We start from the raw sequence: 25,948 nt of genomic DNA, 5'->3' as shown, positions 1-25,948 counted from the left end.
CCTGACCCTTGTCTTTTATCTTTCCTGAAGATGCGAAATGTGAAATGCGTTGTAGGTGTGGTCTGGTTGGAGCCCAGGCTGAGCCAGTCATACACCTTCAAACAGGGGTTTGCAGAGACGTGTGACTTCCAGGACGTTTCCCTTTTCCATTAGATGTCTAGAGCTGGGATGAGCTCTGTCCTTGTCCGCACTTCAAGTGGTTGCTACATAAGAGGACCTGGTGAAGCCTTGAGCGGCACCAGTAATTTTAGTTTGGGTCACATTGCATCTGTCCTCTAGCATACCTGTGGTTTTGTCCTCTGACTCCCACATTAGTGCTGTGTCCTCCAGTGATGTAGGGATCAGAGGATCGTGTCACAATGGGGGGGGGGGGGGGTTTGCAGATGATGGCCAAAAAACCTTAAATTGTTAATCATCAAAAAGTCATAGGCCGTTGGATGGGTTAGTACAACTCTTCTACCGCAGGGTACTTCAAACAGGATCTCTTTAAAGTGTATATAAAGCCAACATTTGGAAAAGTTTTGGATAGACTAAACATTGTTTTTTTTTGTCTGGGACATGTCAAGATCTTCAGACCAAAACTTCAATTGTAGCTTTCAAAATAAGGTAAAATAAGGTAAAAGGGTTTACTTTTGGTGCCTTCAGCTCCTTTGTATTTATATCAACATATATAAAAAGCTTTCCATTACAAGTGCTGTGCACCTTTATGGAGTAAAGCCAGTTTAGAGTGCTAGACATACTTTATTGCTCAGTTTGTCTACACCTTATGCTTTTGTAAATATGATACATTAGACATAAAATAGCCATAGACATGGAACATTCATTGCCAGTTTCTTAGTGATTTTGACCTTTTTAAATAAAAAAAAAAACAGGTTGGGTTTAGACTAAGCACACAAGATGACCTTTGGTCATCTTAATCTTGTGAAAAAATTACTGCCTGTGTTTGAAATTTTTTAGCTGACCTTTTATTTCAGTGCCTATTTTAAAGGAAACCTGGCACAAATTTGGGCAATCCAAATGAGCATTGGATGAAAAATTAATTGGGTGTCAATAAATGCCATATGCTAGGAGGGAAAAAAACATGTTCTGCATATAAATTCAGTTGCCTACAGCTCCCTCTGCTGTCTTTCTTAATGTGTGATTTTCAATAAACGTAACCACTCTGTATTCATTTTCCATTATATACCCAGTGCACATAAGCCAGGTTTGCTTGAACTCAATTTGGCTTTAGCAGAAATCTGTCCAAAGATGTAAAAATGAGAAACAGACCAACCTAGGGGTGCATATATATATATATATATATACACTAATAATTGTAATGTCCATTTAAAGAGACAAATAAGGAATTGTCAGTCACTGGTATGTTGGTTTGTCAGCCAAACTAGCCACTAGGGCAGGCAACTTTTGCCCTGTACACACGATCGGATATCTGATGGAATCTAATCCGATGGATTTTTTTGTCGGATATCCGATGAAGCCGACTTTCATCAGTCTTGCCTACACACCATCAGTCACAAATCCGACCGTGTCCAACGCGGTGACGTAAAACACTACGACAAGCTGAGAAAAAAGAAGTTCAATGCTTTCGAGCATGCGTCAACTTGATTCTGAGCATGCGTGGATTTTTCTCCGATGGAGTTCCACACAATTTTTTCTATCAGTTTTTTATCCATAGGAAAATTTAAAACATGTTCTATTTTTTTTCACTGATGTAAAACAAACCCACACACGATCGGTTTGTTCGATGAAAACGGTCCATCGGTCCGTTTTCATCAGACAAACCGATCGTGTGTACAGGGCTTTACTGTTTACATTAACTTTCCCCTTCAGCAATGCTTATTCTTCTTGTCCAGAACCCATTGAATCTAAAATGCCTCACACTCGATGAAAGGGGTCCCCTTTTCCAGTAAAACTAGTTGGATTTTAAATGAGCATTACAAATAATGAACTATATCTGGACCCTTATATTAGTCCGGTGCTCCTCTTTATACAACTGTGGGCATGTTTTTACAAAACTATGGCTTCTGTAAATTACAGTGTTGCCTACTGACACACCTTCACATCAGTCTAGAAGCCCAATTTGGAACACTGATCTACACAAGGGTAAACAGTTTGCATTATGTTTGAGTGTATAAGTAACTTATTAATTAAAAGGCATAATGACAGATGACTTACCTGTAGCCTTGTAAGACATGTTCAGTCTTTGGCTTGTGACATCAGTTAGATTCTCAGACTATTTTATTGCATTATATTGGAATCCACATTATTCTAAGATACTATTATATAGGGGGGCATGTTGTTCCATACTACATAGCAACACAACGTGCACTCTTCTTGATACGTTGGTATATTCTCCTATGAAATCTACAGTTACCAATTTCACCTAGAGTGCCACTTGATGGTAAAGTCTGATATTGTATCACATTCATATACACACTTCATTGTCCAAGGGAAATTGTATTTCTGTGGTATTCATTAATACACCTTTGAGGCAAACAAGTGTTTATTTTGCTCTTACCTCTTTAGTACACGCCGTGCTGTAAATCCGTGCATTGTATATTTTCAATCACTTTAAAAAATGTTGATGTTCTTAGCAACCAATTATTACAATTGGCTTCTAACTTAGGTTAGCCATAGATATGATATAATTGTCAGAAGAGCCAACAATCCCCAAAACCAGTCCTGCAAATTATCTAGCCAAAAATGCATGATGGTTTCAACCAAGAAAACATGTTTATGCACAGAGGGGAAATTCCTTCCATGCCCGTTATGTTACTATGTAGCATGGACAGTAGGGAAATTCCTTCTCTTAGCTGAAGACAATAAGAATAGACTTGCAAAATCTGTTTCAGATTACCATTTTTTTTACTGAGAGATTGATCAGCTAGAAGGTGTCTGCAGAGGTCATAGTATGTCTTTGGGCATGCATTAGCTTCCTGTTCCAATTGTTATTGTTCCATGTTGATGCGTGTCCTTAACATGTCTACAGACACTAGATGGTGGCAGCCTGTACACACAAAATATGACTAATCACAAACAGCCATACAGACATTCATGTATGCACATGGGGCAGGGCAAGGAGAAGGGGAGGTTCTCAGGTGCCATCTTGCCCTCTTGAAATGAAGAATGGTGGGACAATAGCAGTTAGTCTGGAAACATCCAGTCCATTCTTTTTTTCCCATGCAGGCTCAGCTAGTAAGAGTCAAGGAGAAGCTTACAGACATAAGATTGTTCTCCAGTCAGGCCGTAAATAACCAGATCAGGCAAACTAACGAAAGACTAACTTTAAAAATCAACATACAGGTCCTTCTCAAAAAATTTGCATATTGTGATAACGTTCATTATTTTCTATAATGTACTGATAAACATTAGACTTTCATATATTTTAGATTCATTACACACAACTGAAGTAGTTCAAGCCTTTTATTGTTTTAATATTGATGATTTTGGCATACAGCTCATGAAAACCCAAAATTCCTATCTCAAAAATGAAAATCATGAAAAGGTTCTCTAAACAAGCTCTTAACCTAATCATCTGAATCAACTAATTAACTCTAAACACCTGCAAAAGATTCCTGAGGCTTTTAAAAACCCCCAGCCTGGTTCATTACTCCAAACCGCAATCATGGGTTAGACTGCCGACCTGACTGCTGTCCAGAAGGCCATCATTGACACCCTCAAGCAAGAGGGTAATACACAGAAAGAAATTTCTGAACTAATAGGCTGTTCCCAGAGTGCTGTATCAAGGCACCTCAGTGGGAAGCCTGTGGGAAGGAAAAAGTGTAGCAGAAAACGCTGCACAACGAGAAGAGGTGACCGGACCCTGAGGAAGATTGTGGAGAAGGACCGATTCCAGACCTTGGGGGACCTGCGGAAGCAGTGGACTGAGTCTGGAGTAGAAACATCCAGAGCCACCGTGTACAGGCGTGTGCAGGAAATGGGCTACAGATGCTGCATTCCCCAGGTCAAGCCACTTTTGAACCAGAAACAGCGGCAGAAGCGCCTGACCTGGGCTACAGAGAAGCAACACTGCTTGCTTCAGTGGTCCAAAGTACGTTTTTCGGATGAAAGCAAATTTTGCATGTCATTCGGTAATCAAGGTGCCAGAGTCTGGAGGAAGACTGGGGAGAGGGAAATGCCAAAATGCCTAAAGTCCAGTGTCAAGTACCCACAGTCAGTGATGGTCTGGGGTGCCATGTCAGCTGCTGGTGTTGGTCCACTGTGTTTTATCAAGGGCAGGGTGAATGCAGCTAGCTATCAGGAGATTTTGGAGCACTTCATGCTTCCATCTGCTGAAAAGCTTTATGGAGATGAAGATTTCATTTTTCAGCACAACCTGGCACCTGCTTACAGTGCCAAAACCACTGGTAAATGGTTTACTGACCATGGTATTACTGTGCTCAATTGGCCTGCCAACTCTCCTGACCTGAACCCCATAGAGAATCTGTGGGATATTGGGAAGAGAAAGTTGAGAGACGCAAGACCCAACACTCTGGATGAGCTTAAGGCCGCTACCGAAGCATCCTGGGCCTCCATAACACCTCAGCAGTGCCACAGGCTGATTGCCTCCATGCCACGCCGCATTGAAGCAGTCATTTCTGCAAAAGGATTCCCGACCAAGTATTGAGTGCATAACTGAACATAATTATTTGAAGGTTGACTTTTTTTTTTTATTAAAAACACTTTTCTTTTATTGGTCGGATGAAATATGCTAATTTTTTGAGATAGGAATTTGGGGTTTTCATGAGCTGTATGCCAAAATCATCAATATTAAAACAATAAAAGGCTTGAACTACTTCAGTTGTGTGTAATGAATCTAAAATATATGAAAGTCTAATGTTTATCAGTACATTACAGAAAATAATGAACTTTATCACAATATGCAATTTTTTTGAGAAGGACCTGTATAAGGTTTTTTTAGTAGAATTTCTATCTACGAAATATGAGTTATCACTAGATTATGAAAATATACACTATATAGCAAAAAGTGCATGGGACCCCTCCAAATTACTGAGTTCAGGTGTTTCCAGTGAAGGGTACTGTAAAGTGTATACGTACCTTTTCAGAAAAAAAATTAAAAGGTGAACTAACACTAAACCCTTCTTCTCCCCCGGTCTTTGCTGTGCTCCCCAGTGCACCCCTGTGGATAATGAGCTGACAGTGCCCACGCAGCCAGTGTAGCAGTCTTTTCTTTCTGTAGAACTTCTGGAATGGATCACGGCAATTTTGATTGGTCAAAGTGGTCATGTGTCAGTGCTGACCAATTGGATTCTCTCTGATCCATCCTGGAGCCCCTAAAGTAAGAACAAAAAGAAGAGCTGGGACTTCAAAGCGGCTTGCATAGTGAGCCTATAGGGCGGATCAGCCCTGGCCCTATGTACAAAGACATGGTTTGATAAGTTTGGTGTAAAAGAAACTCGAGTCCTAACCTCAACACTACTGAACACATTTGTAATGATTTGTAATGTTGACTGCGAACGAGGTCTTCTTACCCAATATCAGTACCTGACCTCACAAATACTCTTTTTGCTGAATAGATACGAATTGCCGCAGATGCACTCAAATTTCTTATAGAAAGCCTTCCCAGAAACGTGGAGGCTGTTATACCTGCAAAGTGGTGTGCCAACTCTATATTACTCTATATGCTTTTTTATTAATGGCCATTGTTTCAGAAAATTCTGTAAACTCGTGTATAGCTCTGGCACTCCACAAACTTTTGACCATATAGTGTATTTGTATGAGAAGAGGTGGTATATATGTGTCCACCATATCTAGAATTTAGTTTTTTAGAGCTAAACATTTGCTGTGTATGCATACGGTAACCAGTACATTTCCCCTAAACTTTTACTAGCAACAGATGCAGGAATTTTATGAAAGTGAGCACTTGGATGTTTGTTTCCCAGCTAGATGAAGAGCCACTCCTAATATGTACTGTAATAACGTCATAAATCATTCACTTCCCCCAGAGGCCTCCAGTGACACTGTAACACTGCTTAAAACGCAAGGACTGAAATATGGAAGACCCGTGATCTCTCAATCCTTAGCTTGCATCTTCTTTTTTTTTTGAGAGAATGTGGCCTAATGTTCTGCGTAATATCCTTGACTAAAGTGAGCTGTACAAAATACGTTGTGTGCCAGCTGCTGTAGATTCTTTCCAAAAGCTACTTCCCTTAACCACTTAACCCCCGGACCATATTGCTGGTCAAAGACCAGAGCACTTTTTGCGATTCAGGACTGCGCCGCTTTAACTGACAATTGCGCGGTCGTGCGACGTGGCTCCCAAACAAAATTGGCGTCCTTTTTTTCCCACAAATAGAGCTTTCTTTTGGTGGTATTTGATCACCTCTGCAGTTTTTATTTTTTGCGCTATAAACAAAAATAGAGCGACAATTTTGAAAAAAAATAATATTTTTTACTTTTTGCTGTAATAAATATCTCCCAAAAATATATAAAAAAACATTTTTTTCCCTCAGTTTAGGCCGATACGTATTCTTCTACATATTTTTCGTAAAAAAAAATCGCAATAAGCGTTTATTGATTGGTTTGCGCAAAAGTTATAGCGTTTACAAAATAGGGGGTATTTTTATGGCATTTTTATTAATATATTTTTTTTACTAGTAATGGCGGCGATCAGCGATTTTTTTTTCGGTACTGCGACATTATGGCGGACACTTCGGACACTTTTGACACATTTTTGGGACCATTGGCATTTTTATAGCGATCAGTGCTATAAAAATGCATTGGATTACTATAAAAATGCCACTGGCAGTGAAGGGGTTAACACTAGGGGGCGGGGTAGGGGTTAAGTATTTCCCTGTGTGTTCTTACTGTGGGGGGGGTGTGGCCTCACTAGGGGAAACACTGATCCTCTGTTCATACATTGTATGAACAGAAGATCAGCATTTCCCCTGCTGACAGGACCGAGAGCTGTGTGCTTACACACACAGCTCCCGGTTCCCGCTCTGTAACGAGCAATCGCGGGTGCCCGGCAGCGATCGAGCCCGCCGGGGCACACGCACGGGAGTCGGGGGCGAGCGGGGGGCGCGCACGCGCCCCTAGTGGCCGCTCGAAGAGCGGACGTATAGCTACGGGCTCTCGCCCAGGAGAGCCGACCTGCCGCCGTATAATGACGGTGGCTGGTCGGCTAGTAGTTAAAGAAAACCTGTGGGAAAATAAGTAAGAGTTTAGGTTGATAACTGACAGCATCAATTCTGAAGGCATAGGTTTTATTTGGATACATGCAGCCTGCCTGTATTTCTTTTGATAGTAGGAAGAAATATGTGGCCAGAAAATATATGGGAGAGAGCCAACTTTTCACCTCTGTGCTCATAAACTGGAACTATAAGCAACATTTTTTATAATTTTTTGGGGATAAAGTAAGTATTCATTAGTTTATTTTTTGTCATCTGTGCCCCATTGCAGAGATTTACTTTCACTTCCTGTCCTATAACCAAAACGGAAGTGAGAGAAAATCCCTTCAAATTAAGGGAATCCCTCATGCCTTGTACACACGATCGGTTTTCCCGGCGGTAAAAAGTCCACTGGGAAAACAGAGTAACTGCTTGGTAGCTTTTTCCCCCTACACACGGCCGGTTTTCCTGGCAGAAAACCTGCCATGAGAGCTTTGGTCGGGAAACCCGGCCATGTGTATGCGCCACTGCAGGCTTTCCGCATAGAAAAACTGCCAGCTTAAAAACCGCCGGGGAATCGCGACGGGAAAAAGGAAACATGTTCTCATTTTTCCCACCAGGATTCCCGGCGGTTTTCCTGTCGGGAAAACTGCTATGGAGCAAACACACGACCGGTTTTCCCAGCCAAAAGCTGTCATGGCAGTTTTCCAGATGGGAAAACTGGTCATGTGTACGAAGCATTAGGGGCCCCCTGGTCACCAGAATTATTGTCCCCATTGGAAGATTCCCCTCTTTTACGTTTCTGGAGATAACCCAAAATTTGGTATTTTCTTTTATTTTCACTTTTAATGATAATGGTAAACAGCACAAATAGAGAGGGTGAATCTCCCTAATGGGGGCACAGACAGCAATAAAAACTGACAGGTGTTCTAATCCCTCTCCACTCTGTCGACAACTAAGAAAAGGTTTTGGCTTTAATTGTGCTTTTTAGGCAAAGGCTTACTGTGCCTAGTGGAGAATCCAGCTCTAAAAATGGATGAGAGGAATAGATGTCAAGTTACCCAATATTAGGAGTTATTTCCTAGTCTCCTGGGAGCTCAAATAAATCTCCCATGGTCATCCGAGATGATGTACATCTCATACATGGAGACTTGAACATCCGGTCTCATAACAGTACACTCGGCACTTGTGTGGTGTGCTGAATCCTGCAACCTCTGTCCTCCCTGCTTTGATATTGTGGCTAAACGCCCTCCCCCATCCCCAGGAAATCTTCCATTTGCTGGAGGCCAGGTCTTCTGTACTGGGACTCTGGTTGAAGGTGGTCCTTTGTCAGTAGGGTAAAAAAAAAAAAGTTATCAATGTGAGGTCACTGTGTAGGTAAAACCAGCTTGAGTCAGAACTTATCAGTTGCTATAGTCCCTTTTCACAATTTGATTTTATTATGCAGAGAGAGAAAAAGAGCATATTGTATATACTTTTATGTTCCTCATAGTAGCCTCATAACAGGACCACTAAAAGGAAAAATATTGTATTCTTCGTGGGGTAGATTCAAGAAGCAATTGCGCCTGTGTAACCATAGGTTACACAGCGCAATTGCTTACTTGCCCCGGCATAACGAGTGCTCCTGATTCAGAAACCTCGTTACGCCGACTGCAGCCTAAGATCTGCGCGGCATAAGGCTCTTATGCCCGCATATCTTAGGCTGCATTCTTGCGGTGGCCGCTAGGTGGCGTTCACGTTGTGCTCAGTGTATAGTATGCAAATTGCATACTAACACCGATTCACAACGTTGCGCGAGCCCTGCGTACGCAATTTACGTCGTTTACGTACGGCGGTTATCGCGCAAGGCTGCCCCTGCTATTAGCAGGGGCAGCCCATGTTATGTATACCCGTCGTTCCCGCGTCGCGAAATTTGAATTTTACGTACTTTGCGTAAGTGAATCGTGAATGGCGCTGGACGCCATTCACGTTCACTTTGAAGCAAATGGCGTCCTTGCGACGTCATTTGCCGCAATGCACGTCGGGAAAGTTTCCAGACGGAGCATGCGCGCTACGATCGGCGTGGGAACGCGCCTAATTTAAATTATTCCCGCCCCCTACGGGATCATTTAAATTGTGTGCTCTAGCGCCAGGCATTTTGCCGGCGCGCCCGCGCAATTCACGGAGCTTCTGCTCCGTGAATCAAGGGCAGCGGAGCAAATTTGCGGGGGCTTAGGGCAAAAACGTTGCCCTGCGGCTCCGTAAATAATGGGCAATTCTACCTGAATCCGGCCCCTAGTTTTCATGAAAGACATGCCCTTATTCAAATTGGCCACTCCCCTTTTTTAAATTAAACACTCCCATTTTTGCCTAGTAAGCTTGGTTAAGCAAAATGGTATGGGGTTAAGATGCAAATGCTTAGTAAGGCTGGATTCACACCTATGCATTTTTAGTGCTTTTTGCATTTTTCAGATTTGCACTACAGAACGTGTTCCATAGGAAACTCTGGTAAATGGACTGCAGTGCAAATCTGCAAGCTGCAAAAAGCACTAAAAATGCATAGGTGTGAATCCAGCCTAAGAAGGCCCATTCCCTCCTGTGCAAGGTGATATCCCACTTTATTATAGGGACTGTGTGCACCTGGACACACATCTTTTTGGTTATCAAGAAGACCTAGACACTGGTTTGAAGATGTCTTTCCTCCCAAAGCACTTTGAAATCTGCCCTCTAGGGGTGGCTTATTGCTGGTGGTAGGGCTTAGGATTGTCGAAGGGGCAGCATGTCTGTACTTTGATAGGGGGCACAAAGTAGGAGAATACTGCTGCTAAGTAATATGTAATAAGCAGTTTTGTCTTTCTAACTTTCACGATCACTGTTGACAGGCTTGTTATAAAATAGTTTCAGTGAGATGATTCAACAGTTCTTGGAAAATTATAACGTCAGATTGCCCTATTTGTGCCTTTAAGATGAAAAGCATCTACATGACATATGCTCAGCATCCAAGGCTCATAAATTACTGTGCTTTAACTGTCATGCTGTTTTCTCTACATATGGCACACACATGCTGAAAAAAGGTATCCTGCATCCAATCTTACTGCGCATACCTGGGGGAAAAAAATGAAACATTGTTATTTTCAAGAGAACACATTTTTATTAGATTTGTCAAGTACATTGTAAACACATAGAGATATTTTGGTGCATATGCAGCTTAGAAGTTCCCCATTAAACTCTCAGACCCCACTTACCCAGGGAAGGTGTTATAATGAAGTACTGCAGTCCTTGTCCAAATAAACTGGTAACATGTTTAGAGAAAGCAAAGTAATGTTAAAACAGTATAATATGCACTCTAAGGCCCTGTACACACGATCAGTCCAAACTGATGAAAACGGACTGACCGGTTAACCGATGAAGCTGACTGATGGTCTGATGTGCCTACACACCATCAGTTCAAAAACCGATCGAGTCTAACACGGTGACGTAAAACACAACGACGTGCAGAGAAAAATGAAGTTCAATGCTTCCAAGCATGCGTCAACTTGATTCTGAGCATGTCCGGGTTTGGAACCGATGCTTTTGCGTACTAACCATCGGTTTTGACCTATCGGTTAGGCGTCCATCAGTTCAATTTTAAAGCAAGTTCTAAATTTTTGGACCGAAGGATAACGGACCGATGGGGCCCACACACGGTCGGTTTGGACCGATGAAACTGAACTTCAGTCCGTTTTCATCAGTTTGGACTGATCGTGTGTACAGGGCCTTTAGCCCTGTACACACGACCGGGATTCACGGCGGTATAAAGTCCGCCGGGAAAACCGAGAACCTGCTCGGTAAGTTTCCTTGTGTACACACGAAAAGGTTTTCCCGTCGGGAAAACTGCGGGGAGAGCTTTAGCTGGGAATCCCGGCCGTGTGTATGCTCCCTCGCAGTGTTTCCCCATAGGAAAACTGCCGGGTTTAAAACCGCCGGGAATCCCGGCGGGAAAATAGAGAGCAGGTTCTCTATTTTCCCACTGGGATTCCCGGCAGTTTTCCTGTCGGGAAAACTGCGAGGAAGCATACACACGGTCGGGTTTTCCCGGCCAAAAGCTCTCTTGGCAGTTTTCCTGGCAGGAAAACTGGTCGTGTGTACGAGGCTTAAAGAGCCACATAATATCTTTGCAGAGCCATTTTCCAAATCCACTGCTGAAGCCCCCTGAGGATCATTCATGCAAACACTATGGGCTAGATTCATAAAGAATTTATGCCGGCGTATCTATTGATACGCCGCGTAAATTCAAATCTGCGCCGGCGTATATTCTTTCTGTATTCAGAAAGCAAGATACGCCGAAATTTGCCTAAGATCCGACTGGCGTAAGTCTCTTACGCCGTCGTATGTTAGTTGCATATTTACGCTGGCCGCAAGGTGGCGCTTCTGTCGATTTCAGCGTAGAATATGCAAATGAGCTGGATACGCCGATTCAGAAACGTAAGTGCGCCCGGCGGTATTTTTTACGTTGTTTGCGTAAGGCTTTTTCGGCGTAACGTTGCTCCTGCTATATGAGGAGCAACCAATGCTAAGTATGGACGTTGGGCCAGCGTCTAATTTTGCGTTGTTTACGCGCGAATAGGGCTTTGCGTAAATTACGTTCACGTCTAAATCATTGACAATTTGCGGCGGAATTTCAAGCATGCGCATTTCGTTAGAGACGTCATTTACGTGGGGTCATGTTTCATTTACATAAAACACGCCCACCAGAATTTGAATTCGGCGCGCTTACGCCGGCAGATGTACGCTACGCCGCCGTAACTTAGTGTGCAGATTCTTTGTGAATCCAGCCCCAGCCTCACTAAGTTACGGCGGCGTAGCGTATCTCAGATACGCTACGCCCGCACAAACTTACGGCGGGCTTTATGAATCTAGCCCTAACTTTCTAAAGGTCTGTATCTGCATAAGGGCAATGCACACTCATCACTTGACAGAGATCATGTTTGGGAATAGCACTGCATTGTGTAAGAAGTGTCCCATACATGGAAATTTAAGTTTTTCAGAGTGGTCCACTGCAGAGGTAGGGTGACACAATATGCCACAATATCATGTCTGCTGTAAGGCTTAAGTGTGAATTTGTTTTCTCTGAACATGTTAAATGTTTAATTAAACGCTTGTGATAAAATGTACTTTATGACCAAAACGTTGGGTGATAAAGCTCATGTGGTAGATGCGTTTTTTTAGTTAGTCACGTCAGTCCAAACTGCAGTTTAAGGGCATAGCAGCCCACTTTTATTAAACAAATATAAAGAAAACAAAGTCTTTCACGTCAGAATTTCTCTCAAGCAGGGTTTCACCTCCACAAAGCATTATCAGCAAAATAGGAAAAAATGCTAAACCACTTGGCTGTGCTTCAGCAGCCCTCTTTTGCTCTTTTTACCAGTCCCTCTGACTGTATTGCTCAGCTCTCCTGGTTCTCTTGGCTCACTCAGTCTTGGTTACAGCACCTTGCTGCACAACCCAACTCCAGGCCTCTAAATAGGGGTTCTTCTGACACCCTCTGGCTCTCTCACTCCTCTGAATCCTACACATTTCTTTAGTCCCCTGTCTCCTTTTGTTACCTTAGCTCTCTCAGTCTCCCAGACGCTCTCAACTGTTCCAGCTCTTTCAGTCTGATGGGCATGGAATCCCTCCCCCATGGAGAACAGTCTCTTCAGTAGAGCGCCCTTGTCTCCAGACAGGATCACACACCTGTCTTCAAAAGGGAGCACACCTCCCTCCTGGCTGGAGTCTGAAGTATACCCGGGCTTTCATTTTAAGGGTTGTGTGCACCTGGACACACATCGTTTTGGTCTTCAAGATGTCTTCCCTCCCAAAGCACTTTGAAATGTTCAAGCTACAGAGCCCAATCCCTGGGAATATCAAAATCTGGAGAAATCTGTAAAAACATTTTTTTCTGCTCATACACAATACTCCGGAGTCTCGCATTTTGCATAAGTGTGAACCCTACATCCTTTTTACAATCATTTACACAATGGCCGTGCCTCGCATTGTCACAACCTTTAAGAGCTTGTGTAGCATCCCCTTACAATTAATATAGATTGTCACCTCTGCTTTGCAACTTTAACAGTCTCCACCTGTTAGGGAAGTCAGGTACTGTGGTTGGGTAAGAAGATCTGGCTTGCAGTTGGCTTTCCAGTTCATCCAAAAGTAGTTCTAGAAATCATTAGCAACCTCTGGAGGAATAAGAGGGCTCCACTGACCCTGGTTAAAAATGGCTGTATAAGGCCTCGTACACATGATAGATTAAACAGAGGACAACAGTCTGAAGGACCGTTTTCATCGGTCAAAACCGATCGTGTGTGGGCCCCATAGGTTATTTAACCATCGGTTAAAAACAAGCCAACTTGCTTTAAATTTAACCGATGGATTCCTAACCGATCGTTAGTAGGCACAACCATCGGTTAAAAATCCATGCATGCTCAGAATCAAGTTGACGCATGCTTGGAAGCATTGAACTTTGTTTTTTTTTCAGCACGTCGTTGTGTTTTACGTCACCACGTTCTGACACAACCGTTTTTGTGACAACGTTCCATCAGACCGTTCTCATCGGATGGACCGATCGTGTGTACGCGGCTTTAGAGTGTAAAACCGCCATCTCCTCTATCGTCTATCAGTACAGAATGTTATGTACTCATAAGGCCCAGTAGGCTGAGACTATCTCCTCCACAAGTGGATATTGAGTCATTACAGTTCATGTATAACTAAAATTCAGTAGTTGAGACATTCACTTACAAGGGAAACCTTTGCTAGGTAAAATATTTTAGCTTGCCATTATTGTCTTTTTACACAGTACAGGTAATTGCCTGGCTGCCATGCTGATCATCCAAATTTAACTCTAGCCATAACTTCAAATCCTCCCCCATGTTATGAAAAAATGTAGTGTTTTGTCTTAGGCTGGGTTCACACTTATGTGAATTGGATGTGGGTTTCAGACCAGATTCGCCCCTGAGAAGGAGAACAGGGACACACTGGACCCCCTGCTGCAAGTCGCGGCCGCAGCTAGTGGAAAACCCATCCAAAAGTAGTTCCCCAATGTATGCTAATAGAAAATGAGAGAAAGACTCACCAACAGGGGGTTACAGAAAAAATATAGTAAAAAAATGACAGGTGGAGTTAAGCTTTGATACTTCTTAAATTGGACCTTTAGCCCTGGTTCACACACAAAAAGTAGTTCCTGTACTACTTTTTGCGATTTTGGGCCGCGATTTACATTAAATTGCGGCTGAAATCGCGGCGAAATTTTGAATTCGCAGCAGTGTGAACCTAGGCTAACTCTGAAAATTAAAGGGGTTGCAAACCCTTGTGTTTTTTCACTTTAATGCTAACCCCCCACCCCCCCCCCAAGAGCCCCCCTTTTACTCACCTGAGCCTGGTCTTTCCAGCACAGAGAACGAGCACACCAGCTCCACGCGATGTCTCGGGTCCTGATTGGAAAGATTGATAGCAGCGCAGCCATTGGCTTCCGCTGCTGTCAATCGAATCCAATGACGCTGTAGCTGGGGGGGCGGGGCTGAGTCCTGCTGTCCGTGTCTCAATAGACGCAGAAGCAGGACACAGGAGCACATTTTCACGAATGCCCCGAGGGAGAGCGCTTCTCCAACGGGGCACTCGAGAAGAGGAGGAGCCAGGAGGGCCGCTGAGGGACCCCAGAAGAGTAGAATCTGGGGGACTCTGTGCAAAACCAACTGCACAGAGGAGGTAATTATGACATGTTTGTTATTTAAAAAAAAAAGGAAGGTTTCGTTATTCTTTAAGTCCTGATAGATCACTTTAGGCTGGCTGCTTTTGTAGGTACAGCTATCTGAAACTTTAAAAATAAGTGCCTATATTGTTTAAAATCCAGTAATACTCTGTCTCACCCTGCTCTGCTCATGCCCTGTTGCCCTCTTCATTTCGGCACCAAAGATTAACTGCTGTTCAGGGGCTTCAGCAAAATGGCAGCCTCCAGCAGGAAGAAACAGGAGCAATGCTGGAGGAAATTTACAAAACACACAAATTTTGGAAGAGCTCACAATCTGTGTAATCCTATAAACATAGATTTCCTTTCAAAGATTACCTTTAACTGTAAGTTAAGTATAACATGGCCAAGCATGATGAAGCAAAAGTCCCCAGATAAATCTATCCCTCCCTTCATCTGCAAATGAATATACATGTTAGGAAGGTGATTTCAATGAAAGGCTGTTCAGAAACTGTGTTAACTAATGTAAAATAAACACGCTATCTCCTCATCAACACTGTAATACATAATCCTGCTCTGCCATCTGTTTGAAATCTTTACTGTACTTTCAGATTTTTCCTTTCCCCGTTCAATTAAAAGCGCAGAAAGGCACTGTTACCGCTGTCGGCATTTGCCCAATTCCAGTCCTGTTTGTTTTGTTTAAGGGTTTTGACAAGAAAGGATGAAACAGATTAGGGGAAGTGGAAACATATTGGATTTAGCTGAATGATGAATGGACGGAATGTGTATCGTCTCAGAGGACCTAAACTTTATTTTTTTATCAAAGCCGGAGCTGGACAGAAGATGAAAATAGAAACTTGGTACTCCGGGGGGATGTTTAAAAGGACACTACCTGAAAAGGGCACAGCTAGGGTTATGACAACCCATTTGTTTCTAATATAATGGCAAATCTTAGTTGGCTCCGTGATCTCCATGGAGAATTTATGCCGGTAACCTTTTCGTGATATAAGGGCATTGAAGCCTAGATGCCCAGACCAATTATAGCAGCACTGAACAATAACGCTATGTCATGGTACCGTACCTAAATCATTTTGTTAAGCCAATATTAGACTCTTATTCGGTATACTGTTTTGTTTTAATAAATGCTCTACTAATTTTCTCTTTAATACATGCTGAGAAAACAACAAAACTATGTTCTTAGATTTTTTCACATAACCAACTTTAAAAAATGTTTTAATTTCATAACTTGCACTGTGTAGGGTGTACCTGGAATCAGGGCTGGTGCTACCACAAGGCAAACTGGGCAGCCACCTAGGGTGCCCTGCTGCCTAGGGCACCCAGCCACTGGTGTTCCTACTCTCTTCTCTCTGCACTAAGTCTCAGCATCAGCAGGCAGCCACCGCTCCATTCACACATAGTGTCAGAGGCGCAGTGGCGGTGGAGGACTGTGTCTGTGTCCGACTCATGAATGAATGGAAGCAAGTAAGCATTAATTGATGGGCCCTGGTAGGCTGCATTGATGGGCGCTGATAGGCTGCATTTGATGTGTCCTGGTGAGGCTGCATTTGATGGGTGCTTCGGGGGTAGAGTCGGGTGGAATCAGGGGGGGGTGGCAAAATTAGGTTTCGAATAGGGTGTCAAAAATCTTTGCACCAGCCCTGCCTGGAATGCCAAAAATCACAGCCGCTCCCTTAAAGAGACATAGTGTGCCCATTGGCGAAATGTCAAAGACGGAGGATGCCCATCTGACATACCCACCCTCCCCTTTTTACCTTACCAATCCCAACATCAAGAGTGCTTGTAAACAAACCTGTGTAATCACCATGATTATCTGTCATGCTGAACGAATGATTAGTTGGGTACAGATCCCAGCTCAGTCTGAACCCAGTTCAGCTAAGCCTTTGGGATGCTGTCACATGATCGCATCCCTGCCAGCCCTATGAGCTGTAAGAGAGAGATCGTCCACCCCATTGATACAGCTGCGGGCCCACATGGCTATAATAGGACAGCATCATTGTCTGAATATAACCATGTGGCCATATTAGGTCAATGATGTCAACGACATCCTCACCCCTGTGTATACATGCAGCTGTGGGGTGGGGAATCTCCTGCCAACAGCTCGTTAGCCTAGCAATACAGATAACTTCTGGGTTCAGACCAAACCAAGCTCATCCTTAATTGGAAAGCAGTCAATGTGGTTCAAGCTTTGCACTCCTAGTTCCACAACACTTACTTGAAAAATGTACTTTTATGTTATGAGTGCTGCCTGTCTGTTGGCCAGTGGCAGCCCGTACATTAGGGGCGCATGGGGTGCCACCCCCCTAATCCATGCGTCCAGCCCCTAATCTACATGCAGGGCGCCGGACGCATGGATTTCAATGGGGTGGTTTTTTTCAGTTTTTCAAGCAATTTAGTAGAGCATGAGGCTCTAATTGGCTTCAAACGAAGGGTGGGCTCAGGGCACAGAGCACTGTGCCCTGAGCCTTTCCCAGTTGTCTTCCTGATTCTCCTCCGATTGGCCGAGAGGATAAGCAATCGTATTGGCCATCGAGGGAAGGAGGAGGGAAGCCGCCAAGGTTGAACCTCCTGTAATCTGTCCCCCAGCAACACATACTTTCCTTACCTTTGCTGTCCATCACTCCATTCAGCCACCTGGAGCAAAGAAGATACCAGTTATTTTTAGGTATGAATGTGGCCATTTGCACTAGTGTTTAGGGCCACTGTTAGAAATCAAAGGGCCCTGTACAGCCTACCTGACAGAGCTCCCCGCCTGCTAAAATGCATAACAGGGGTGGGAGGGGGTGCAGATGGAGGGAAGAACAATAGGAGAAGCAGGGGGAGTCATAAGAATCAGCAGAAGGCAGTAAAGCTGACCCATCTGCTCAGCAGGTGCCCAGTCCCCCTTATGGTACTGATGGGGCCGGTACAGAAGGGCTGGCGGCACTGCCTTATCAGCTGCCCTGCTAGTGTTAGGCCTCGTACACACGACCAAGTTTCTCGGCAAAAACCAGCAAGAAACTTGCTGGGAGATATTGTTTTTGCCGAGGAAACCGATCGTGTGTACATTTTCGTCGAGGAAACTGTCGAGAAACTCGACGAGCCAAAAAGAGAGCTGTAACGGACATATGCCTGCTGCCGGGACATCGATAATCTTCATGCAGGGGGACTACAAGGAACTGCATGGCTTGTCACAATTGGATGTACCGCATTGTATTCTGAGCTCAAAGGGTTAACTGGACAAAGAGTCTCTTTCACTGCTGAATGCTAATGTACTCTTCGCATAGCTAATGAACTCTTTTGTGGAGGTAACAGCCCCCTGTGAGGTGTATGCTGATGGGATTATGTGTGAGTGATAATTGTTTTAAAGGTTAATTGAATTCTATTGTCTGATCAAGTTAAGGAGCCAAAACGGCTAGCGACTGATTGGCTCAAGGGAGTGTCATTGTTTCAAAGTGTGTGTATTGAAGTCCCCCCTGGGGGGGGGGAGTGTCATTTGTTTCTGTACAGTTGTAAGCAGATATAAGCAGGTAAAATATGCCAAATAAAGTCAGTCTGCTTGACTCTGCAAACGTAGTCCGTCTCGTTTTTTGGAAGGGCGTTCGATGGGATATACCGGCGGTACTTGCATATCGCAGCTTGCCAGGGAAAAGGACGTCTCCAACGGCTGAGACCCTCACACTACCTGGGTAGCCGTTACATTGGTTGGCAGCGGTGGGATGGTCCTTTTATCCAAAGAGCAAGTGCTGAATGGAGTCGCAGTACGCCAGGCTGAAAAGATCCACACTGAAAGATCTATTGGAGAGTCGTGGTAGGAGCGCCAGCAACAGACCACGGAAGGAGCTGATAGCTGAACTGCTGGAGCTGGACGAAATGGATGGATCCATGGAAGGAACGGAGCCCCTTGCACCGGTCAGCGAAGAAGATGTAATTACTGGGATTGTACAGCGGAGATTATCCTTGTATCCAGAAACGTCCGTGGAACTAATCAACCAGCTGTTTCGGGAAGCAAGGGAAGAGATACAAACGAAGAGGGGACAAGAACTGGAACTGGTAAGAGCGAGACAGCCCATTACACATGCAGTTCCTACCCCCCCACCTGCTGCTACAGGAAAGAAAATACCGTTCACTGCATTTAAAGCTTTTGTAGAAAGTGAGGAGGAAATCGATGGATATTTGGCGGACTTTGAGAGGCAGTGCTCACTACACCAGGTACCACCAGACCAATGGGTCACTATTTTGTCGGGGAAATTGTCGGGCAAAGCCAATGAAGCCTTTCGGGCTCTCGCTCCAGAGGATATTTTACAATATCAGCAAGTTAAAAAGGCGCTGCTAACCCGATATGCCGTAACGCCAGAAGCCTACCGCCGGCGCTTCCGGGAGTCCAAGAAGATGGCTGTGGACTCCCACATGGAATGGGCCAACCAGTTACAAAGGGTGGCATCCCTTTGGGTCCAAGGGTGCAAGGCCAACACCGGGGAGGAAGTATTGCAGCTGTTCCTAATGGAACATTTCTTCCAAGACCTGGCCGCAGACATACAAGACTGGGTACGAGATCGCCGTCCCGCTAACTTAAACGAGGCGGCTCGGCTAGCAGATGAGTACGTGGAGACAAGGAAAGTAAGCCAGGGTACTATGCGGCTGGCTCAGAAGGTAGAACCGCGTACTCCAACCGTCACCCCACGCCCAGAGTCTCGGGCTCCAGTCCCACCACATCCTCAGGGGCCTAGCAACTACCCCCGGGATTCGCCTAGGGTGACGTGCCATCACTGCAGCGACACGGGACATATTGCTCGTTATTGCCCTTTGAGAGCTACCAATAACAATTGGAGACGCACAACACCCAACACAGAGGTCACTCCATCACGTCCCTCTGCGGCCCACTGCCTGGAGACCGAGGGGGGCCCTGAGGAATGTCTGGGAATTTGGTATGAGGCAGACCCAATACAAGCGGCCTCTCCGGATAACTGTCAGCATCACCGTCAGGAGGTACGAGTGAATGGACAAGTAGCACAAGGCCTAAGAGATTCCGGGACTACTATCACTCTGATTCAAAAACATCTGGTAAAGCCAGAGAACGTGTCCACTCGCACAGTTGCCGTCCGGGTCGCAGGGGGTGCTGTATTTCGCGTACCCACCACCCGGGTGCACTGGGGAGCCGGGTCAGGAAAGACCACAGTTGGTATCATGGACAACCTACCTGCCGAGGTGGTGCTGGGCAACGACATTGGCCCTCTGACTTCGGCTTATTTACCTACACCTGCTGCTGCTTGTCCCGTGACCACCCGCGTTGCTGGAATCAACCCGCTTGCTGCTGAGAACCGGGTAAGACTACCTTCCCCGACATGTACTGTAGATCCGGCACAATATCACAGTCTAAAATGGGAATGTGACAGGTTGGCCAGTGAGAAATCAGAGATGCAACAACACTATGTCATGTATTATGAGATGTCCCGTGGCTTGAACATTGAAATGCACAAACAGGCGGAAATTGTCAAAAGATTAAATGGGATTTGCATCCAGGTGGTGCCGTATCTGTCCCAAGAGCATCAGCAACAGGTTTTGGGAGCCATTGAGAGAGCAAAGCAAGTGACTGTTCCAGAATTGAATTCTATTCTTCACCGTCACCATCAGCTACCGACCTGGTAAGCCAATGGGAAGGCCGACGGACTGTCCAGGCAAACGGAACTTTTACCCTAACAGCAGACCGGACATCCCCAAGTTGATCCGAAAAGGATCAATCCGGGTCTGCCGGAGTGTTCCACAAAAGGGGAGTAGTGTAACGGACATATGCCTGCTGCCGGGACATCGATAATCTTCATGCAGGGGGACTACAAGGAACTGCATGGCTTGTCACAATTGGATGTACCGCATTGTATTCTGAGCTCAAAGGGTTAACTGGACAAAGAGTCTCTTTCACTGCTGAATGCTAATGTACTCTTCGCATAGCTAATGAACTCTTTTGTGGAGGTAACAGCCCCCTGTAAGGTGTATGCTGATGGGATTATGTGTGAGTGATAATTGTTTTAAAGGTTAATTGAATTCTATTGTCTGATCAAGTTAAGGAGCCAAAACGGCTAGCGACTGATTGGCTCAAGGGAGTGTCATTGTTTCAAAGTGTGTGTATTGAAGTCCCCCCTGGGGGGGGAGTGTCATTTGTTTCTGTACAGTTGTAAGCAGATATAAGCAGGTAAAATATGCCAAATAAAGTCAGTCTGCTTGACTCTGCAAACGTAGTCCGTCTCGTTTCTTGGAAGGGCGTTCGATGGGATATACCGGCGGTACTTGCATAACGCAGCTTGCCAGGGAAAAGGACGTCTCCAACGGCTGAGACCCTCACACTACCTGGGTAGCCGTTACAAGAGCAAGTTCTCTATTTCCTCGACGGGAATGGAGAAACTTGCCTTGTCGAGTTCCTCGACAGCCTAACAAGGAACTCGACAAGGAAAACGATGTGTTTCGCCCGTCTAGTTCCTCGGTCGTGTGTACGAGGCCTTAGACAATTGAATCGGTACTGTTACATGGGGAAAGAATGAAGCCCTATGCCCAGAGTAAAGCAACATGGAACTTACACAGGGCTTGGTCTCCTTCGCTCCCAACAGCTAAACAGAATGGTGGGGCAGCAAAGGAAAGTATATGCTTCTAGGGAAGATGCCATTAAAAACCTGATGCACTGGCTACTTTAAGGCCCCGTACACACGACCGAGTTTCTCGGCAGAATTCAGCCAGAAACTCTATCGGAGCTGGATTCTGCCGAGAAACCCGGCCGTGTGTACACTTTCGGCCGAGGAAGCCGACGAGGAACATGTTCTCTATTTCCTCGTTAGTCAACGGGGAAACTTGGCTCGCCGAGATCCTCGGCGGCTTCACACAGAACTCGACGAGCAAAACGATATGTTTTGCCCGTCGAGTTCCTCGGACGTGTGTACGGGGCCTGTGACACACATGGCGATTGCAAAAGCTATATAGCTGTTCCTAAGTTACCCTAAGTTAAGCTCTTCCTACCCACATGGGAACAATAGCATGCCATCTGAAAATTGCAAACACCGGTGTAACAACGGGGAGCCCGTCACTGCGCGGATATAAAGGATATTAGATTTGATTTGTAATTGTTCCTTTCACGTCATTTACCAGTATATTTAATGATTACTAAGACTGTCTTCCTGTGACTAGCCTGACATATCTAATTATATTTGATCTTTCTCAACATTGTATTTGCCTATCCAATGATGCGGTTTACTGACCATACCAAATAGCATTCTTCTACTGATAAAAGCACAGCAGTGAGTGTAAGTGGCAATGTCAAGAGCAGGAGATGGGCTTGGCGATTGGGCACTCTCTATTCAGCAGCTTTTTCTCCTTTGATGTTTTATTTCTGTAGTAAAAAAAAAAAAAAAAAGTACAATATGTAAACTATTCAGAATAATATTTGTTCCAGCAATGAATTCTGGGACTGCTCGGTCCAAGAAAGTCATGCAGAATCTTGGTGATTCATGGAGGGGAGCAAGATGCACCATGCTGAGCAGGAGGCCTTCGCTACAAGCAGCTGTCATGGCTAATCTCTATCACGACACACAGCTCTTTTGATTCCAACATCTTTTGGAGGAGCCTTATAAGGAATCAAAGTGAATTTGTTCGGTGTCGGCATGCCATAAGTGTTCAGAACTGAAAATGTTCAGTGAACCTATTCAGAAAGGTTGCTTGGTGGTGCTGGGATGGTGAGAATATAGCTAACAAGATAACACAATTGGATTCTCCCTGTGTTGCAGAATATAATGTATCCTACTTGTTTTCCTTAAAGCTGAACTCCAGGCATGTATATATGTGAGCTGTTTTACCTGTCAAGACAGCAGAGCAAGGCTGGTGACCTGACTTATCTCTGCTGCAGGTAAGCAATACAGCCAGGCAGTGGCGTAGCGTGGGTTGTCAGTGCCTGGGGCGAGGCAAGTAATTTGCACCTCCCTGATCCATTGACTTACCTATTTTCAGCTAGTTCCAATCTGGTCACATGATCCCCTGTGTGAGACAGGGGTTACTGTAGGGAAGAGGAGAGTGTGCTTGATAATGACTGGTAAAGCCTGGAGTGGTGATTATTATGCATATGTTCCTATTTTCCATCTGTTGTTGGTGCTCCCTCCTCTCCACACTTGTGACAACGCCCCTCTAAATTTTGCGCCCGGGGCGGTGGCCCCCCTGGCACCCCCCACGCTACGCCACTGCAGCCAGGTCACACACTTGCCCACAGGCTGTTATTGGACAGTGAAGGAGCAGGAGAACACTGATGGGCTCATCCTCTGCTTACTTCTCCTGGCAGCACATGTGCATTGCCAATTACCTGACTGGCTAGTAGGCTGCTCCTCCCTGGATGAGCAGTGCTGTCACCCTAGGCTCCCTAAAGCTTCGTACACACGATTAGATTGTTGGCCAACCGAGCACCTGATTTTTGTCAAAAGGGCGTGTGCCAGGATCCTGTCTTGCATACTAACGGTACACAATTGTCGTGCCACAAGCATGAACGTAGTGACGTACTACGAGGAATTTCAGCTCTTGAGCGCCACCCTTTGGGCCCCTTCTGCTAGTTTGTGTTTGGTGAGCATTGATTCCGAGCATGCGTGCTTGTACTTTTGACTATTGTGTGACGGATTTGTGTACTGACCATCAGAAGTCAAACCGTTGTCCACCGAACATTTACTAGCCTGTCATCCATTATTTGTTGGCCGAAAGTTGGACAATTGTCAAAAGTAGCATACTAACGGTAAGATTTTAGGACAACAGTCTGTCAACAGACAACCCCCTGCCAACAATCGTATCGTGTGTATGAGGCTTTAGTGTGGTAGGACTGCAGAACACCTTCTCCTCTCATTGCTTTCCAAACAAAGAGTGGATGTGTTTTATAGTTCACAGAAGAAAATATATGATGCATCCCAGGCTTTAGGAAGAAGATGCTCACCCATGTGAGGAGCTCTGTAAAATCTGGCCACAGTTACGAAGAATAGAATGCAGATAAAAGTAAATGGAGTTGATTATATCTGAGCTCTTGCTACATAATGTCCCTCAGGGGCGCAAACCTACCCTTCTGTCTCCATATCTTAACCCCCTTTTTGCCTATGCCCAACCTCATAAACTTTTTCCATTCCCACTGTACATCGCTGACAGTGCTTACCTACTCCTCTTGTGAAGGTTTCATTTATTTCTTCGCCCAACATCAACCTCCCCCATCCAAACTTTGAGGATGGAAGCTATTACACAGATCCATAGTTGTCTCCCCTCTAAATATTGAGGGATATTGTCAACTATGAACCGGCAGATGTCCAGTTTCAGATCAGTACTTTGATTACATGTTATAAAAAAAATAAAGGGTTGTAAAGTCCACATGTTTGCTATGATGTCCCTCAATATCAGACAACATTACATAATACCATCCTCATTTTTCTTATACCGTTCCCTTATCCACCTTATGTGTTTGTGCTCTATCCCCCCAGTTAGACCTTTATTATATATATTTGATAGAATAAAACAAGAAGTAGAAAATACTCTGACATTAGTACAGGTGCTGTGTTTTTGGAATTGCTTCTTGGTCTATCCCCCCCGGTAGACAAGCTCAGTTGGTAATGTTTATTTTGTGTTTCCTTGCAGTGTTCTCTATCCTGTGGAAGAGGCGTTAAGACCAGAGCCACCTACTGTGTGGCCAAAGATGGAACCAACATTGAACACGAATACTGTAAGCACCTTGCAAAGCCAAACACGCGGAAGAAGTGCAGAGGGGGGCGATGTCCGAAATGGAAGGCCGGAGAGTGGGGAAAGGTAAGATTCTGGTTGGCTCCTGTTTTGCCTTACCTAACATAAGTTGTATAAGTATTAGAAAACCTGCACTTAAATCCTTACGGCCGCTGGGTGTGACAAATGCTAGTGGTTCCTCGCTCCTAGTATCTCACACAAGGTAAGCCAACGGGGTCACCTTAGGCCTTGTACACACGACTGAGTTTCTCGGCAAAAAACAGCAAGAAACTTGCTGGGTTTTTTTTTTTGCCGAGGAAATCGGTCGTGTGTACACTTTTCGACGAGGAAACTGTCGAGGAACTTGTCGAGCCAAAAAGAGAGCATGTCTTCTTTTTCCTCGACGGGAATGGGGAAATTTGGCTCGCCGAGATCCTCGACAGCCTAACAAGGAACTTGACGAGCAAAACGATGTGTTTCGCCCGTCGAGTTTCACGGTCGTGTGTACGAGGCTTTAGACCTCAGGCTCATTTTCTGGTGTTATTAATCAGAGTGCCTTATCCTGAGAAGGTCGAGCTGATAGATTACTCCTTAGCTCATAGGTAGCACCACACCCCCTATTCTTTTTTTTGTTTACAAACTTTTATTGTAATAATAATGAAAGGTTGCACAAATATAATGACAATGTAATCAATAATAGAAAGTCAGTAGAATAGTACATAGTATATCATTCAGACAAAGTAATCATCGTTATACTATAGTAAAGGTAATAATAAACAGGTAGCAGTATTTAAATGTATTGCAATCTAGTAATATCTTAAGTGGTATGGGTAGTGCTGGTAAAGAAAAGGGGAAGGGAGAGGAGAAGAATATTGAGTATTATGGTACGTTCCAATTCGACCATTTAGAGTTGTAAATATGGAGGTTGTCATTTAAGGTATGATATATTTTCTCAGAAATCTTATAAACTTCCATTCTCTCCAATACTTGTGACCAAAGGATAGTATTAGATTTCCAATTAAGGGCGATCATCCATTGGATCGCGCTGCATAGGGAATGGAATAATCTCATGTGTGAAGTTGGTATATCTGGAATCGTTGCATACAAAAGACAGATTTGTGGAGTAAGAGAGATTTTATGACCATAGGATGACTCAAATCTAGATGTTGCCTCACGCCATATTTGGTCTAGAAAAGGGCAGCTCCAAAATGTATGTAATAACGTGCCTTGTTCTGAGCAACCTCTAAAACAATTGGGAGATATTGAGGGGTAAAATTAATGTAATTTGGAGGGTGTGAGGTACCACCTAGAAAAGAGCTTTACTGGAGTATCTCTAAATGAGATTGCTTTATTACCCCCTATTCTATATACGGTTTTACACCAACTTATAGTGGTGCTCATAAAATGCTTTATGTAGCTT

The 25,948-nt window shown here is 44.5% G+C and overlaps 1 protein-coding gene across 1 annotated transcript in view; it reads left to right on the top strand.

Annotated features, from left to right (window-relative positions):
* ADAMTS9 (ADAM metallopeptidase with thrombospondin type 1 motif 9) overlaps positions 1–25,948 on the top strand; it is a 350,073-nt gene that overhangs the window by 228,675 nt on the left and 95,450 nt on the right. The window contains exon 29 of the mRNA XM_040359179.1: positions 24,448–24,615. Within this exon, the coding sequence (XP_040215113.1) occupies positions 24,448–24,615 (168 nt within the window). The remainder of the gene's footprint in view (positions 1–24,447; positions 24,616–25,948) is intronic.

This window comes from Rana temporaria, chromosome 7, assembly GCF_905171775.1.
Source record: "Rana temporaria chromosome 7, aRanTem1.1, whole genome shotgun sequence".
NCBI classification, from domain to species: domain Eukaryota; kingdom Metazoa; phylum Chordata; class Amphibia; order Anura; family Ranidae; genus Rana; species Rana temporaria.
This window is presented reverse-complemented; position numbering and strand designations above follow the sequence as displayed.